General features: G+C 34.9%; 1 protein-coding gene across 1 annotated transcript in view; it reads right to left on the reverse strand.

Moving 5' to 3' along the window:
- The window catches only part of LOC149572583 (uncharacterized), a 37,693-nt gene extending 19,242 nt beyond the window's left edge, over nucleotides 1-18,451 (reverse strand). Inside the window, exons 1-2 of the mRNA XM_089815856.1 lie at nucleotides 18,236-18,451; nucleotides 17,729-18,022 (exon numbers count right to left, since the gene is read on the reverse strand). Of these exons, the coding sequence (XP_089671982.1) occupies nucleotides 17,729-18,022; nucleotides 18,236-18,451 (510 nt within the window). The remainder of the gene's footprint in view (nucleotides 1-17,728; nucleotides 18,023-18,235) is intronic.
- Nucleotides 18,452-18,828: the final 377 nt, after the last annotated feature.

The raw sequence follows: 18,828 nt of genomic DNA on the forward strand, positions 1-18,828 counted from the left end.
AGTATAGCGAGTTAACGAGATTGATGGCATGTGTCTATGATACTGGAAAGTGAAATTCGGCACCGAGAATTTTGTTAACATTAGGTTAATTTTGGCACGTGATGTGTCCTAGGCTTGTCAGTTTCAATAATAAATGCACGTGAAGAAAATTGTGAATGGTGTCACCGACGTCCAAGTTATTTCAGCATTCGCTAAGTCGCTATCGAAAAAATCCATGTGACTCATTGGTGGCAACATAGAGAATGCCCAGATTTTGGCAAAAGGGCAGTGTTCTCTTAAAAAGCTGATATGATCACGGAAGTTCCCACGCAGTATTATAAATGTGCACGACCACCTTCTTTGACACCAGCATTAACTGGAAGGCTTTTCAATCAATATGTGTTTTGTTTTCTGTCACCAGAATTGAGAATCCATCAAAGGTTGCTATATCGCTAGCTGGAATAAAACACCACTTTCCTAGTAGCAACATAGCGAGGGCCCGATCATTGCAAAACACAACGTTTTTGTTATAACTACAAATATTCTTGAGGATCCTGAAGAAAATCTTGTGCAGATTTTGCTTTTACTTCTGCACAAGTGGAGCTTTATTTCCTGGCATTTGTCTACTAGGAGGTCGCTAGCTGGATATTTAGTGTTTTTGCCGGTAGCGATGTGGCGACCCGCTTGAAAGTCACAAACGTGGCAAGGCCAAGAACATGTGATGTCATTAACAAATAAAAAAGGAGTACATGTGTGTGCCAGTGTGTTTAGCCATCTCAGTGACAGAAGTGTATGGACCCACTCCCCATGTACGAAGCACACAAAGAATTTTGATCGTTAGATCAAACCAGGATCAAAGGCCATTGTTAATTCACTATGGAAAATTGTTTGAAAGTTAGGCATAGCAAGTTAGCGAGCGATGGCCCACCATTGTTGTAGTACATTGCTATCCACAAGATTACATATTGATTGACGGTGCTCGTTAACTCGCTATGAAGAGATGTGCGATGAATAAGTATAGTGAGTTAACAAGTGAGGGACCCACCATTGTGTTCTTAAAAGTCGCTTCGAATATCTATTGTACGATCAAAGCAAGATCAATGGTTATCGTTAGCTCACTATGGAAAGGTGCTCGAAAGATAAGTATAGCAAGTTAATGAGATTGATGACACGTGTCCTTGGTCATCTGTGGGCCCAGTTTGAAATGCTAGCTTTAAAGGAAAGATATAGATGGAGGCAATTTATTGGCTTGACTGCCAACGTGCTAAAAGGAATATTAAGTCAGCCTAGTTTTCATTCCTTAATCGTATGATTTCAAAGGATCAACGGTGCAGGTTTAAATGCTAAAGGTAGTGGCACTCTGCATATTAATGAGATATGAAAAGTTTTGCTTGTGAAAAGAAAAAACAGAGTGTAACTTATAAGATTTTCTTAATTGCACCTTATGCGAATAAAGATTTGAAGTCTTTTCTAAATAGGATCATTTACTCAGAGGATTGTGTAGATTTGGCACGAGTGCCAAATAGCATAAAAGAACTATAGCTAAGAGATTTCCAAGTGTGTATTTTACTGTAGTCTTTGAAGTGTTGCAGTCTTGCATGGTATAGCAGAAATGGCTCTAAAGAATTCACTAATTCTTAGACTATGGATAGCAGAGGGATTACTTGACAAGAATAATTTGATCCCTAGTGTTTCTTCCTCTTGAATTAGTTTAAGTTTGTTTGAAAGGTGGTTTGCAGAGAGGAAGTTGTTTGTTTCATATGTTAGTATGTGGAATTTTGATCGAGGAAGACTAGTAATCCTAGGTGTTTTTATGGGTTGTGATCAGGATACTAAGGTAATGAGGGGAGCAAAGAGTAGACTTGATAAAATTAAAATCCTGTCAGCAGTAACACCTTTCTCTAAGGAAATTTTCAAGATGGCACACTTCAATGCCATGGCAACAAAAGTATGTAGGACCCTGTGTAGAGTTTTTAGAGAAGGTGAAGAAGACTTTATACCCATGGGTTGCATGCGAATAGTCCCTTTGACTTTTTGTTAGTGCACATCTTTTTGTGTTAGTAGGTGACAAATTTTGGTTGAAAATTGGTTTTGGATGCAAACGTGGTTGGCTAAGTAGAAATTGCTCATTTTTTTATATTTGATAGCCACATTGTTTCCATGCTTGATGGTTGTTTATTAAGGGTTAATCCCATTTTCTTAAGGAGTTGTGTTAATAAGTGAAGAGTGGGAAGTAAGGGTGTTCCTCCCAGTACCATAATAATGGTAAAACCCATGGGTTCAAGTCAGTTTGCAATCATCAAAATAGATTTTGTCAAGGACAAGCTTAGCAGTTACATATACAACAAAATCACAGTTGGAGCTAAATCAGCAAAAGGAGGTGATAGACGGAAGCTCGCAAGAGAATATATGGTTTGCATAACTTCCTGTTAATCTTTTTTCTTTTCAGACAGATGTGTGCATCTTCTTCTTGTAAATGATACCTGTCATTTTCTCTTAGCCTGAAGCTTGTTGCATCTCACACTATATAAGTGAGATCCCAGGGCTAGAGAAAGGGTCTGAATTCTATTTTCTAAGTGATACTTAGTCTATTTTTGGTCCATTGTTTTGAGAAAATTGGTGGTGTATTTTCTCTATCAAATCTTGAGAATACATGAATATAGAATGATTTGTGTTTCTTTCTAATGGTAATTATGAGTTTACTGTAAATTGTATACAATTATCAAGGAAAATGAATACAAATTATAATATGTCCCCATATTAGTTCTTTCTAAACTTTGTCTCCTTTCGATTACTTGGTTATCTTGATGTTGTATATGTAAAGGCTTGTGCAATTGAATGCAATCCAATTAGGTTCTATATATGTTTATCACTGCTGTTAATTCAATGGATTAAGTAAAAGCTCTGATGAATATGATAAGATTGTTGTAGTAGGGGAAAGGATTTTGAATGATGAGTTCTAATAAGAATTGCTGATGAAATTTGTTGTAAGGCAACAAATTAGATCTAGAAATTTGTAGTAGACTCTGAGCCCCAATGGATTAGGCGCTGATCAAATTTGATCCAGCTGAAAGAGAAATATATCACAAATGGTTGTCAAAAATATAGAATTAAATCAATTTTACTTTTATTTCCTATAGATCTTAAAAGTTGGCCAATGCTTATTTGCATGGAATGTTTTAGCTTTAGTTAGCCACTATTGTTAAGAACTCCTATAGATCTATAGAAGAATTTTTGGCCATATCTGTTATATGGGATGTGTTTATCAAGTTATCAAGAATTGTGTATGTATTTGAGGATTTGAAATGAGAATCAAAATGAAACTAAAATAATCCTCATACAGTGTTTCCCAGTTTTGAATCATCCCTGGGTATACCCACCTTGGTTTTGCAGAGCCTGAAGAGTAGAAAACCACTCGTGGGTTTATTGAAGTTGGGCCCAAATGCTTTGCACATAGAATTGTTAATAAGAATTGGCTGGTCTTTAGATTGTGTGAGTAATGTCATCTTGGTATTAAGCATTTTGTTGCTTAGTAGTTTTAAAACACCAACAAAATGGTGACTTTGCTGGGGACTGTATTGAATCTATGTGACAGACAAATTTGAAAAGGAGATTCAATACAATAGGAAAAGGGCATGAAAAATTTACAATAGTAAGTTCTCTGATGTGTTTTTCTAGATTTATTAATTCAGCTTCATGCACCCTAGTATGTTTTATCCAGTTGCAGTAGTATTCTTCAAGATTGAATGCAGATTGTGTTGTCCTTAAGTGTTATTTTCAATCAATTCAGTTGATTGTGGTTTTCAAGAATATTGTTGTAAGATCAGAGTCAGAATTGTTGAATAAAGGTTTCTCTCTTCTAAGTGTTTTAAAGATTTGCAAAATTTTACAAAGTTGAAAATTTAGCTCAGATTTGTAGTGTTATGAATCATGTTTAAAATCTTTCTCACAAAAGTGAGTGGCTACTCTATCTAAAGGATCTCTGAACCATTGTAGATCGATGATGTATAAATTGTTTTCAAGAGTTTTCAGTTGAATCAGACAGATCTGAAAGTTGTGTTGAAAATTTTAAATAGAAGAGAGATTATATAAGTTTCTGACTAGTAAGTTTTGAAGTGTTCTTTGATGTGCTGTTATAAAAATTTGTAATGATAAAGATGAATCACAGCAGTGATGTCATTTAAATTCTCCTCAAAGAGATGGCGACTCTGTAAGGTTATGATCAATGGTGTAAAGATTTCAAATTAGCACCGGGCCAATCAACAGATCAGTGTTTTCATACAATAACACTAAAGGTATTCTCATTTTCATGTAATTTCTTTTCATGAAAATTGATTGTGAAAAGTGTTCTCCATCAAGTGAATTTTAGCACTAAGGGGAGGAGAATAGTCTAAAAAGGTTTCATACACTTCATTGGATCGAGTCTCTATTATTGTTTCAAAGTTTATGAAGTGTATAGTTTGAAGTAGTTCATGGATAGAAGGGGATAGATTTGCTGCAAATTTTAAATCAAAAATCATTATAGGTGAATGAGGTTAATTTTTTTTTAAAGGTTGTCAAGATTCATTTCACCCAAGATGCATCCAGTTAATGAAATCCCTAGATCCATCTCTACCAAGCGGTATATGCCATTATGTTTTAATGGTATTCATGGTTTCCTGAATGTCATTCCTAGTGATGTTAGAAAAAGTTTGCCTAAGTTTAATGGGAGCCGTCTTGTTCCAACCAGTCATCATATTGAATTGTTTGCTGATTTGATGGGTGACTATGAGATTTCTCATGAGGATGTGCACATGAAGTTATTTGTTCAAACCTTAGAAGGTGATGCTAGAGACTGGTTTTCTTTTCTACCAGCATGTTCTATTTCATCTTGGGGTGAATTGCATTCTGCCTTCATGGAGAAATTTGGAGAAAGGGTAAGCATATTTGATTCATATGACAAGTTCTTAAAGATTCATATTTAGAGTGATGAACTTGTCTCTCAATTTAACATCAGATTTGCAAGAGTTTTGAATGAAATCCCTGAGAATTATAGACCTGATGATCAAATGTGTTTAGTAGTGTATTTTGATGCATTTGATAAGAAAATGAATTATCTATTAAGGGATAAAGAACCACAGACATTATATTAGGCTTTTGTGACCGCTAGGGATATTGAAAATAATTTGAGGTACGGATTGACTAAAAGTCATTTTTCTATATATGATTGCCAGCATAATGTATTTGAAAGAAAGGATGGTGTTGGTGCTTCAGTTTCAAATAAACATATCAATACCCCTACTGTAAGTTTTAATCAAATGGAGAATTTAGATCAGAATATGTATGTAGGCAAGGTTAGCTTGGTTACAAATGGCAACACATTTATTCATGATGCTACAACAATAGAATGTATCTAAGACTTTGAAAGGGTTTAGCAATTTGTTGATATTGTAGATCAAGAATTAGTTACATTAGCAAGTTCTTATGATGTTGAGTGTATACATGATTCTATTGCTAATGAAGTTGCGACACCTAGATCTCAGTTTTGTGCAAGTAAGGAAGCTAAGAGTTGTCTCCATGATCATGAGTTTGATATTGCTGATCCGACATGCCATGGAAAGGAGATACACAATGAAGAATATGAATCATACTTATCTCAGTCATAGTCAGAAGAATAGAGTTCACATGTTTCTAATGTCTCAGTAGTAGATGGTAATATAGATTCACTTGATCAGTTAAATAGGCAAGAAATGATTTATCTTCTTCACAGAGTACATCATGTTGAGAACATTATTAAATCTAAATTTGAAAGATAGTCACGTCAATGTGAGTATGAGGAAGTTGAAAGTCATGTTTCAATTGATTATAATAAAGTTGATGACCCAGTGTATTGTGAAGAGAGGTCAAGTCAAGAAGAGGAAAGTTCTAGTATGTTTTCATCTTCATGTGAATCAGATACAATTTGGGAGGAAGAAAGCAATGGAAAAAGTGAGTACTCTTTGGTCAGTAAAGGTATGAATTCTTCTTTTGAATCTAAAAAAGAAAGTGCATCTCCGTTTTTGTGTTATACAAATCAGTTAGCAAATGAAAAATATGAAAGTGATTCATCCACAAAGTATGAAGATAAAGAGATGGTGAAGTCAGTTGATGCTAATAACTTTGAATATGAAGATTTCAGGGAAGAGTTGTCAGGTGTTTTTATATTAGACAGTAAAGATTTCACATATAGTGGGATGTTTACTAATGAATTAGGGTCTATTCGTAATGGTTATTCTAAACAAGATAATGAAGAGGATGAAATTATGGACACTATATATTTGGTAGACGAAATAGAAAGGGAGTCTTCATATAGTTCTGACTTTCCTTCATACATTGAAATCTTCCATGAGAATAAAATGGGTAGTGAATTTAAAGTATATGATAACACTTTATATGATGATGCTTGTGAGGATGAGCAACTCATGTTTTGTCCTAATGTGCAAAAGGGATCAATGCATGGAATCATTAACCCATTGTTTGAAGAAGACATGAAAAGTTCTGATTCAGTTGAGAATGAGTTTAATGATCATACATTATCTTACTATTGTGAGAGATCAGATTGTTCTTCTTCCAAATATGATGGTGAAAGTATTGATGAGATTGCATCTTATGAAAATGATAACAAGGTGTTGGATGAAGGGGTTTCTGAAAATCAGCATGCACCTTGTAATGAATTTTATGATAAATATTCTAATGAGATAACTAACCCATTTGCTAATCTCAGAGAATCATTTGAAGATCTTGGATTAGTTTCAATATCTGACATTGATGACACATATGAGTACCAGTCAAATTGTTCTTCAGAGTACCATCTGAATATGCATAAGGATACAAAATTTGAAGGTATGAAAGATCCTCTTCCTCAAGTTGAATATGAAACTTTCATATTTGAAATTGATAGCATGCATAAGTCGTTAAATGAAGAGGATTTTCAGTTTGGTATGTTTGAGAATGTTGATCAGAACCTTTATATTGAGCAAGTGGTTGCAAGTAAATTTAGTTTTTATATGCATTATGAAGGTGAAATTATATTTTCAGTTTTACCAAGGGAGTTAATTCATGATGCCAAGCTGATTGGTGAAATTAATAGAAGAAATATTTTCAATTTACCTCATGTATGTTCAGATGAGAATCAGATTTATGACAGAGGTAAAAATAATTTGTTGAATTGCGGTGGCCCGAGGCCATCGTTTATGCATAATCTTAGTGGTAGTTTCTTGCTTTTGGTAAAGCTGTCAGAGAGAAAATTTTGTTGGGAGCCTGTGTGTGGTCTGCTTTCCCTAGAGATCTAAATTCTTGGCATACATCCCCAGATACAGCCACTATTGGTCTGAATTTTTGAATGATAAAATTCCTCTGTCACAGAATAGAAAATTCAGATTGTCTCCATTAATGGTGATCAGGGTTCCTAGATAAGTCATATTTTTGTTAGCCTCTGAAAATTTTGTTAAAACCCTGTGTCCCATTCCTTTTAAAATTTCCCTGGCACGAAATTTTTAAAAGTAGGAGGATAAGCGAATATTCTTTTCTCGCCCATGTGAGTTCATTGTTTTACCCACCGTTGGATCCTTTTGAATCTACGGTCATTGTTAACTCGCTATGAAAAAATGCTCAATTGTTAAGTATAGCGATTTAACGAGATTGATGGCACGTGTCTATGATACTGAAAAGTGAAATCTAGCGCTGAGAATTTTGTTAACATGAGGGAGATTTTGGCACTTGATGCATCCTAGGCTTGTCAGTTTCAAGAATAAATGCATGTGAAGAAAACTATGAATGGTGTCACCGGCGTCCAAGTTTTTTCGGCATTTGCTAAGTCTCTATCAAAAAAATCCATGCGACTTGCCGGTGGCGACATAACGAATGCCCAGATTTTGACAAGAGGGCAGTGTTCTCTTAAAAGGCTGATATGACCGCGGAAGTTCCCATGCAATATTATAAATGTGCACGGCCACCTTATCTGACACCAACATTAATTGGAAGGGGTTTCAATCAATATGTGTTTTGTTTTCTGTCGCCAGAATTGAGAATCCATCAAAGGTCGCTATATCGCTAGCCAAAATAAAACACCACTTTCCCAGTAGTGACATAGCAAGGGCCCGATCATTGCAAAACATGACGTTTCTGTTATAACTAAAAATATTCTTGAGGATCCCGAAGAAAATCTTGTGCAGATTTTGCTTTTACTTCTACGCAAGTGGAACTTTATTTCTCGACGTCTGTCTACCGAGAGGTCACTAGCCGAATATTTAGTGTTTTTGCCGGTAGCAATGTGGCAACCTACCTAAAAGTCACAAACGCGGCAAGGCCAAGAACGTGTGATGTCATTAACAGATAAAAAAGGAGTACATGTGTGTGCCAGCGTGTTCAGGCATCTCAGCGACAGCAGTGTATGGACCCACTCCCCATGTACGAAGCACACAAAGAATTATGATCATTAGATCAAACTAGGATCAAAGGCCATTGTTAATTTGCTATGGAAAATTGTTTGAAAGTCAGGCATAGTGAGTTAGCGAGCGATGGCCCACTACTGTTGCAGTACATTGTTGTCCACAAGATCATGTATTGATCAACAGTGCTCGTTAACTCACTATGAAGAGATGTGCAATGAATAAGTATAGCGAGTTAACAAGCGAGGGACCCACCATTTTTTTCTTAAAAGTCACTTTGAATATCTACCATACGATCAAAGCAAGATCAGTGGTTATCGTTAGCTCGCTATGGAAAGGTGATCGAAAGATAAGTATAGCGAGTTAACAAGATTGATGACACATGTCCGTGGTCATCTGTGGGCCTAGTTTGAAATGCCAACTTTAAAGGAAAGATACAGATGGAGGTAGTTTATTGGCTTGACTGCCAGCGTACTAAAAGGAATATTGAGTCAGCTTAGTTTTCATTCCTTAATTATATGATTTCAAAGGATCAATGATGCAGGTTTAAATGCCGAAGGTAGTGGCACTTTCCATATTAATGAGATATGAATTTTTTTGCATGTGAAAAGAAAAAACAGAGTGTAACTTATAAGATTTTCTTAGTTGCACCTTATGCGAATAAAGATTTGAAGTCTTTTTTGAATAGGATTATTTACTTAGAGGATTGTGTAGATTTTGGCACAAGTGCCAAACAACATAAAAGAACTACAGATAAGAGATTTCTGAGTGCGTATTTTACTGTAGTCTCTGAAGTGTTGCAGTCTTGCATGGTATAGCAGAAATGGCTCCAAAGAATTCACTAATTCTTAGATTGTGGATAGCAGAGGGATTACTTGACAAGAATAATTTGATCCCTAGTGTTTCTTCCTCTCGAATTAGTTTAAGTTTGTTTGAAAGGTGGTTTGCAGAGAGGAAGTTGTTTGTTTCGTATGTCAGTCGTGGAATTTTGATCGAGGAAGACTAGTAATCCCAAGTGTTTTAATGGGTTGTGATCAGGATACTAAGGTAATGAGGGGAGCAAAGAGTAGACTTGATAAAATTAAAATCCTGTTAGCAGTAACACCTTTCTCTAAGGAAATTTTCAAGATGGCACACTTCAATGCCATGGCAACAAAAGTATGTAGGACCCTGTGTAGAGTTTTTAGAGAAGGTGAAGAAGACTTTATACCCATGGGTTGCATGTGAATAGTCCCTCTGAATTTTTGTTAGTGCACATCTTTTTGTGTTAGTAGGTGACAAATTTTGGTTGAAAATTGGTTTTGGATGCAGACGTGGTTGGATAAGAAAAAATTGCTCATTTTGTTATATTTGACAGCCACATTATTTCCATGCTCGAGGGTTGTTTATTAAGGGTTAATCCCATTTTCTTAAGGAGTTGTGTTAATCAGTGGAGAGTGGGAAGTAAGGATGTTCCTCCTAGTACCCTAATAATGGTAAAACCCATAGGTTCAAGTCAGTTTGCAATCATCAAAATAGATTTTGTTAGGGACAAGCTTATCAGTTACATATACGACATAATCACAGTTGGAGCTAAATCAGCAAAAGGAGGTGATAGACGGAAGCCTGCAAGAGAATATATGGTTCGCAAAACTTCCTGTTAATCTTTTTTCTTTTTAGACAAATGTGTGCATCTTCTTCTTGTAAAGGTCACCTGCCATTTTCTCTTAGCCTGAAGCTTGTTGCATCTCACACTATATAAGTGAGATCCCAGGGCTAGAGAAAGGGTCTGAATTCTATTTTCTAAGTGATACTTAGTCTATTTTTGGTCCATTGTTTTGAGCAAATTGGTGGTGTATTTTCTCTATCAGATCTTGAGAATACATGAATATAGAATGATCTGTGTTTCTTTTTTATGGTCATTCTGAGTTTACTGTAAATTGTATACAATTTTCAAGTAAAATGAATACAAATTATGAACTATCCCCATATTAGTTCTTTCTAAACTTTATCTCCTTTCAATTACTTCATTATCTTGATGTTGTATAGGTAAAGGCTTGTGCAATTGAATGCAATCCAATTAGGTTGTATATCTGTTTATCACTGCTGTTAATTCAATGGATTAAGTAAAAGCTCTGATGAATATGATAAGATTGCTATAGTAGGGGAAAGGATTTTGAATGATGAGTTATGATAAGAATTGCTGATGAAATTTTTTGTAAGGCAACAAATTAGATCTAGAAATTTGTAGTAGACTCTGAGCCCCAATGGATTAGGCACTGATCAAATATGATCCAGCTGAAAGAGAAATATATCACAAATGGTTGTCAAAACTGCATAATTAAATCAATTTTACTTTTATTTCCTGTAGATCTTAAAAGTTGGCCAGTGCTTGTTTGCATGGAATGTTTTAGCTTCAGTTAGCCACTATTGTTGAGAACTCCTACAGATCTATAGAATAAGTTTTGGCCATATCTGTTATATGGGATGTGTTTATCAAGTTATCAAGAATTGTGTATGTATTTGAGGATTTGAAACAAGAATTAGAATGAAACTAAAATAATCCTCAAACAGTGTTTCTCAGTTTTGAATCATCCCTGGGTATACCCACCCTAGTTTTGCAAAGCCTAAAGAGTAGAAAACCAGTCGTGGTTTTATTGAAGTTGGGCCCAAATGCTTTGCACATACAATTGTTAATAAGAATTGGCTGGTCTTTAGATTGTGTGAGTAATTTCATCTTGGTATTAAGCATTTTGTTGCTTAGTAGTTTTAAAACACCAATAGAGGGAAAGAAAGAGATATTAGGTGATGAATCTATTAGAAATAATAGTCCACCAAGATAAATGAGAAGGGGGGGGGGGGGGGGGGGGGGGGGGGGTGAAAAAGTTATCCAATAATTAAAACATTTATCAACCTTAAATAATCTTAACCAATCAACCAAAGTAAAAAACAACCATAACAAGATGCACATATACAATTACACTAGATATGTTAACTAGGGAAACTCTTGATCAGAGGGAAAACCCCGATGGGAATGATGCCCGCAAGATGATGTACTAATATAAATATTCCTTGTTAGAGGATGGACACTATTAGAAGTCTATTACAACATTTAATGCAAGAGTCCCTATTAGGAAACTTTAAATCCCTGTTAGGAGTTGTGCCAACCCTGTTTGGAGTTGTGGAAGACAGAAGGACCCATTGTCCAAACAACTTCTGGAGAAAGACCATTGAACTCACTGTCCAATTGATCTCTCAACTATTCCTTTCAGAATAATTGTCTATACTTTACTTTAACTCCTTCCTCTATCCTATCAACCAGACCAATCATTGTCAGACCTTGTAGACCAAGTCATGAACCTCGGATCCAAATATCAAACTTTGGATCACACAATAAAACCTTGGCAATGAAGTTTCCTTCACCTTCACTTTGCTTTGCTTATCTTCACATTCCACTCTTCGTGTTGCTCAACAATCATTCACTTACATCCTTTCGTGATAAAGGAAAATGTCCTTCCTTTATTCCAAATCTATAAAACAATTCTCTAAGTTGACTATTACACCTTCTCAATTAATTATTATAGGACCTCATTAAGAACACGTTACACTTAGTGATAACATTAATTTTTCACCTTTTAACTTGAATAAATTTTTGTATGTGCAAGATTACTTCTTCACATCTTTAACTTTGGCTTCTTAGAATAACAAATATGTTAAGAGATATAACAAGTTTACCAGAACATGCTTTTGTAAACTCTATCTCAGAACAATCTTCACTAAAAATTTCATAACTTCTTCCAGAATTAAAATCTTATGCTTCCAAGGTTAGTTGCATGTACTAGACACTTATTAGTATCTCCCTTTAACCTCAATTAGTGAAAGTTCTCAATGATCTATCCATAACAACTTGATCTTTCTGTTGTTCTTCTGTCAAATACCATAGAAACTTACTATGTTGACATCAATGAAAAACACAATCATGAATGTAAAATATCATCATGATAATGATCTAATCATGTTTCTACAATACTCCCCCATAGAAGTATCATCAACATTCACGCTTCCAACAATATCCCCCTTTGGCATTGATGGAAACATAGATGAAAAACATCTAGTTCCATAAATAACAACTATAAAAGATTGTTAACCTTTATTTTCAAATCCTCTTCATCAATCATTCTTCCCCATTGATATACCTCAATGTGTTCTATATAAAACTATTTTTTGATGCTCAAACTATTTTTGCTCAATTTTTTTTCTTCATGTTTTAACTTCTCCCCCATTGACATCAATGTCAAAGGTTTTAGCAACCATCGATCTCTGTAATAACTATCTCTGACTTGCTCAAGTGTCCAAAGACACTATTAAAAAAACATCCAACAAGAGCCCTAAATGACTCTATCCATCATAGATACTTCCCCATATGGGAAGCATCAACATTCAGTCCAAACAAACAATAGTGTTATGTTACACTAGATTGATGTACTCTTGCATCATCTACTCTGATGTAGGAAGGGGCATAACCCCTAACATACCTTGCAAATACTCAAAAGTTTCTTCAGGAAGAGGCTTGGTAAAAATATCTGCAATCTGCTCTTTGGTGCATACAAACTCCAATCTAATTTCCTTTTCTGCAACTTTCTCTCTTAACATGTGATACTTGATAAAAATGTGCTTAGTTTTAGAATGCAACACTAAATTCTTAAACATATTCACTGTGCTTGTGTTATCACAATGTATGACAATAGGTTCACTAAATTTTATCCTTATATCCTCCAGCATCTGCTTCATCCAAACAACTTGATTATAATTGTTTGTTGTTGCAACATATTCTGCTTGTGCTATACTTTGTGAGGTAAAATCCTACTTCTTGCTTAGCCAAGAAACCAATCTTCCTCCAAGAAAGAAGACTCCACCACTAGTGCTCTTTCTGTCATCCATTCCGCCTACCCAATCAACATCAGCATAAGCATATAAAGTGAAATCATTAGATTTGTCATACCACAATTTGAATTTTGCTGTTCCTTTGAGGTATCTAAATATCCTTTTGACTATTGAATAATGTGCTTTTCAAGGATCATCTTGAAATCTTGCAACAATTCCAATTGCATTTTCAATATCTGACCTTGTGTGAGTCAGATATTGCAATCCTGTGATCATAGATCAATACTTCTACTGCTCAACAATAGGTGTATCATCCTTTGTAGATAACTTATGTCTAGTTACCATAGGTGTTCCAATAGGTTTACATGTTTCCATACCAACCTTTTTGGTAGATATTTCAAATATTTAGTCTGAGAAATAAAGATTTCTTCTTTGTCCTACATAATTTGTAATCCTAGGAAATGTTTCATTTCTTCTATTCCTTCTTCATTTCTTCTAAAAACTTGTTTCTTTCATCATCATTTCCTCCAAATATGATATCATCAACAAATATTACCAAAATCATCAATTAATCATCTATTTCTTTCAATTATAGATTACTATATGTCATACCTTTGCTAAATCCAAGCTTTGTCAAATGCTTGTCCAACATTGCATGCCAAGTTCTTGGTGCTTGCTTCAAGCTATACAATGCTTTCTTCAATCTGCATACTATGTCCTTGCCATCTGTTATGGGAAAACCTTTAGGCTATTCTATGTATAACTCTTCTTCAAGTTCTCCATTTAGAAATATTGACTTGACATCCATCTGATACAATTTGAATTTCTTATATGTTGGATATGCTAAGAATAACCTTACTACTTCTATTCTTGCCATAGGAGCATAGCTTTCATCATAATCTATTCCTTCTTTTTATGAGTAAGCTTTACATACCAATCTTTCTTTGTTCCTTACAACTTCACCTTGTTCATTCATCTTGTTCCTGAATACCCATTTTGTTCCTATCACATTCTTGTTTGCTGGTCTAGGGACCAATTCCCATGTCTCATTCTTCATTATCTGATCCAATTCTTCTTTCATAGCTCACTTCCAATAGTCATCTTTACATGCTTCATCTACATTATTTGGTTCAACTTGAGATATCAAACATAGTTCTTCATTGATTCTACTTCTTGTCATCATACTTTTGTCTCTGCTTCTGATGATCTATTTGGGTGGATGATTCTTTGTCATATTATTTCTAGAAGTAGGAGTTGTTATCTCAACTCTTAGCTCTATTGAAGGTTTTGAGCTTTGTTCCTACTATAGCTCTCCTTCAATCTACAAATTATTATTAGTCTCAAAGAATACTTCATCATTCCTTAGTTTAGTAACAAAATTCTCATCATCTAAATTGAAGTCAACTATTCTTTCTTGTATCTTGAATTTCTCATCAACTCTTACATTTGCACTTTCAACAATAGTCTTAGTTCTCATATTATAACATATATAGGCCTTTCTTTTCAATGAATAACCTAGAAACATACCTTCATCACTTCTAGCATCAAACTTACCAATATCACCATCTCTATTGATTTAATATTTACTACCAAAATTTTTGGAATACTTAACTATAGGTGAGTGACCAAACCATAGTTCATAACGAGTCTTGTTTCTGTCTTTCTTGACTTGCACTCTGTTCATAGTGTAGACTGTTGTATTCACAAATTCTCCCCAAAACATCTTGGATACATCATTCTCAACTAACATAGCTCTTGTTGCTTCTGTTACTAACTTGTTTCTTCGCTCTGCAATGCCATTTTGTTCAGGGGTTCTTAGAGCTGATAACTGTCTTTTGATTGCATTAGCTTCACAAAAGATGTTAAACTCATTTGAAGTAAATTCTCCTCCTCTATTTGATATTAAACATTTAATATTCATACCTAATTCAATCTCAACTCTATTCTTGAATATCTTGAACTTATCAAATGCCTTAGATTTTTCTTTAAGAAATGCAACCCACATCTTTCTAGAAAAGTCATCAACTAAAATCATGAAATACCTTTCACCATAGAATCCTTTAGTCTTCATAGGACCACTAAGATCTATATGTATAATCTCAAAACTTTCTATAGTAGTAAACTTATTGCTAGGAAAAGAAGTTCTATTATGCTTTGCCAATACACACTCCTTACAAATTGTGTTAGTAGGCTTTACAATCTTAGGTAAATCTCTAACTGCAAACATACTACTAGTATTCACAATGTTGTCAAAGTTTATATGAAAAAATCTCTTATACCATAACCAACTGTCATCTACCTTTACAACCAAACATGTCATTTCAATGGGATTCAGCTGAAATACATTACCTCTAGACCTAGTTCCTATTCCAATTACCTTTCCATCTTTGTCTCTGATTACGCATGTCTTCTTGTGAACTGCAATTGATAACCTTTATCCACTAGTTGTTCAACACTTAGAAGATTGTGTTTGAAACCATCAAAAAAATATACATACTTAGTGTTAATCTTACCATCAAGAGTTATAGATCCAATATCTTTAACATGATAGGCTGCATTATTTCCAACTCTGGCAATGCCTCCATCATGACTTTTGAAGTCAACAAACTTGATGCAGTACAAATCCAAATGTACCCCAAAATGAGGTGATCCAAAAACCAGCAAACCAACACAAGGCAAAAAATGAACAAGAGGAGTGAGATTCAGATCGAGAGAGAGAGAATATTTCTTATCTTCAAATCAATAAGTTTACATCCAACATGCCTGGTTGTACGACCTTCCAAGTTATGGCCATTACAAAGAAGAATACATATTTCAAGAAGAGCAGATCTCTACACTCAAATACAAACTTCTGCCTCCAAAATTATCCTTCCTCCAATGCTCATTGTCTAAGACTCTACCCAAGACCCCCTTAAATACTTGCCAAAATGGCATACAGAAGATTCTAGAACAAAGAAAGGCCGCAAGTCAGCTTGATGCAAATACCAACTAATAAACCCTTACATTAAATACATAACCAAGCCACAAGTTTGCTCTCAAAAAATATTAAATACCCATAACTTAAATTAAATGCATGAGAGGTTAGCCCGAATTGGAACCACAGATAACTCGGCAAATGAAGGCTCCATGAAATATCGACACTTAGCATCAATAGGAACTCAACACCCAAAAGATCACTCAGCATCAATAGGAACTTAGCAAGCAAAGGATCACTTGGCATCAATAGGAACTCAACAACCAAAGGAACTCAACAGAAACTAAAAATGACTCAGCATCCAAAGAGTTCACTCGACAACCAAAGGAACTCAGTAGCTACTGCAACTCGGTAAGTACTGTTACTTGGTGACCTTTGACTAAGAAGAGCAGGAAAGATAAGAAACCAAGGATGCCCTTGCATCATTCTACTAGGGTAAATAGAAAAAAATTTAGATGCTCCTACATCAGCCTCCCTAGGTAAATAGGAAAATGTGTCCCACATTTTGATCCCAAAAGAAAATTTCATATTTAGCTTCATCTTTACAAAAGGCTTCTGTAAGAAATGATAATATTGAGCAAGGAACGAGAAGCAATCCAAGCAAGTTAAGTGTGAAACAATATTACCATAAGATAAGCAAACTCCAAGAGCATACACCAAGATGGTTCAACAATGGAGACAAGGATTTATAAGGGGAAAGCAAAGAAAACCCCTTGTGAGTATTATGAATGAAGGCAAATGCCTAGAGAAGAGAGAGAGAGAGAGTGTTGGAGCAAAAGTAGCTCAATACAATAACATCAAGTGCTAAGAGTGTGTTGAAGAAAGAAGGAGGAGCATCTCTTATATAGAGATGAGAGAGGAGTTGCATTTGTAACTCCCATTTCTATGAATGCCACATTCATAATAGGTGTGTGCAAAGTGTCACAATCCTCTTAAGGAGGATAAACTAAATAAAGAAATAAACAAGAGTTGTCCTTACATGTGGAATAAAGGACAAACAATGACATGTCCTCCACATGTGTACAAGAGGACAAACTACATTTAGGGACCCTTGGAATATCCCAATTAATATATCCAAGGAAAGATTAACCTTTCTAACAGCTTCCAATCCATCAAAGAAAAGAGATCAAATCTAAAAATCAACCACCTATGCTTCATCCCTTCAAAAATCATAATCTCATCCAACCAATTAACATATGAACTCAACTGAAAATCACAATGCTCCATCTGCAACTTGTCATCAACATCATCAATAATATCACCCTCATACATGAAAATCAGATCAGCAACAATATATAAACTCATATCCATCATAGCAAAAGCATATAAATCCATAATACAGGAATCCTCCACCAAATCAATAGCAAATGAATCCATATTAGAAATATGCAACAATAACCCTATGTCATCCATGCTTGTAATATATATATATATATATATATATATATATATATATATATATATATATATATATATATATATATATATTCATTCTTCCAGCAACATGTAAATTAGTAGCATCATCAAAATCCACATTAGTATTAAACTCCATATCCTTCAGCATCTCAGCAGCAACATATAAGTTCATATCCATATCAACAACAACAACATCATGTAAATCCATATTAGTAACACCTCTAAAACTCTCAACCATATTACTAGCAAGTAAATTTATCTTCTTACCACAAGCAACATCCAGATCAACATCATTTGTAACAAGATGAACATATAACTCCAGATTAGTAGCGACAACAACTGATAAGTCCTCAATCACATTCATTCCAACATGAACATCATTCTATATATCAACATCTGGTTCCTTACCAACATAAGTGAAACTCTCCTCTTCAGCAACCTCATTGCACACAACAAGATGCTCTACAATTTCCATGTCAAATCTATCCATCTGCTCATGAAAACCAAAAAATACTTCCTCCATTCCAACAAAATCATCATGTACTTCCATGATCTATCTTCTTCTCTTCATAATTTCTTTAAATGGCCAACAAACCTTCTTTCTAATCCTTAGATGCCAACTCAAATTAGGCTTTTCTAGATCATCAATTCTTTCATGTAAATCATCCCAAAAAGAATCATATTCATCACTCTCAACCTCATGAAGATGTCTTCCATGATTTTGCGCTAACTCAATAGCTTCTACTCTAGTTGCAAGTTTCCTCACTATGTCCAATAACTTTGGATTGACATTTCTCCTTCCTTGAACCATTTTTGCAAATAAAGAACAAATGATAAGTCCTCTGCAAGTGTATGCCAAATCCACAAATTTTCCATCCTACACCAAATCACCAACTAGCTAGGACTTCCAAAATCAAAACCCTTCTCTGATAAACTTTTCCCAACCAAGGTCCTAGTACAAATTGCCTCACACTCGGTGATCTACTTGCACACTCAGGAACAACTGGGCTCTGATACCATCTAATGCAGTACAAATCTGAATGTACCCCAAAATGAGGTGATCTAGAAACCAGCAAACCAACACACAACGAAAAATGAACAAGAGGAGCGAGATTTAGATCCAGAGAGAGAGAATATTTTTAATCTTCAAATCAAAAAGTTTACATCCAGCATGCCCAGTTGCACGAC

This window comes from Cupressus sempervirens, chromosome 2 (genome assembly GCF_028749045.1).
Source record: "Cupressus sempervirens isolate cs-2001-9-10 chromosome 2, ASM2874904v1, whole genome shotgun sequence".
Lineage (NCBI taxonomy): Eukaryota > Viridiplantae > Streptophyta > Pinopsida > Cupressales > Cupressaceae > Cupressus > Cupressus sempervirens.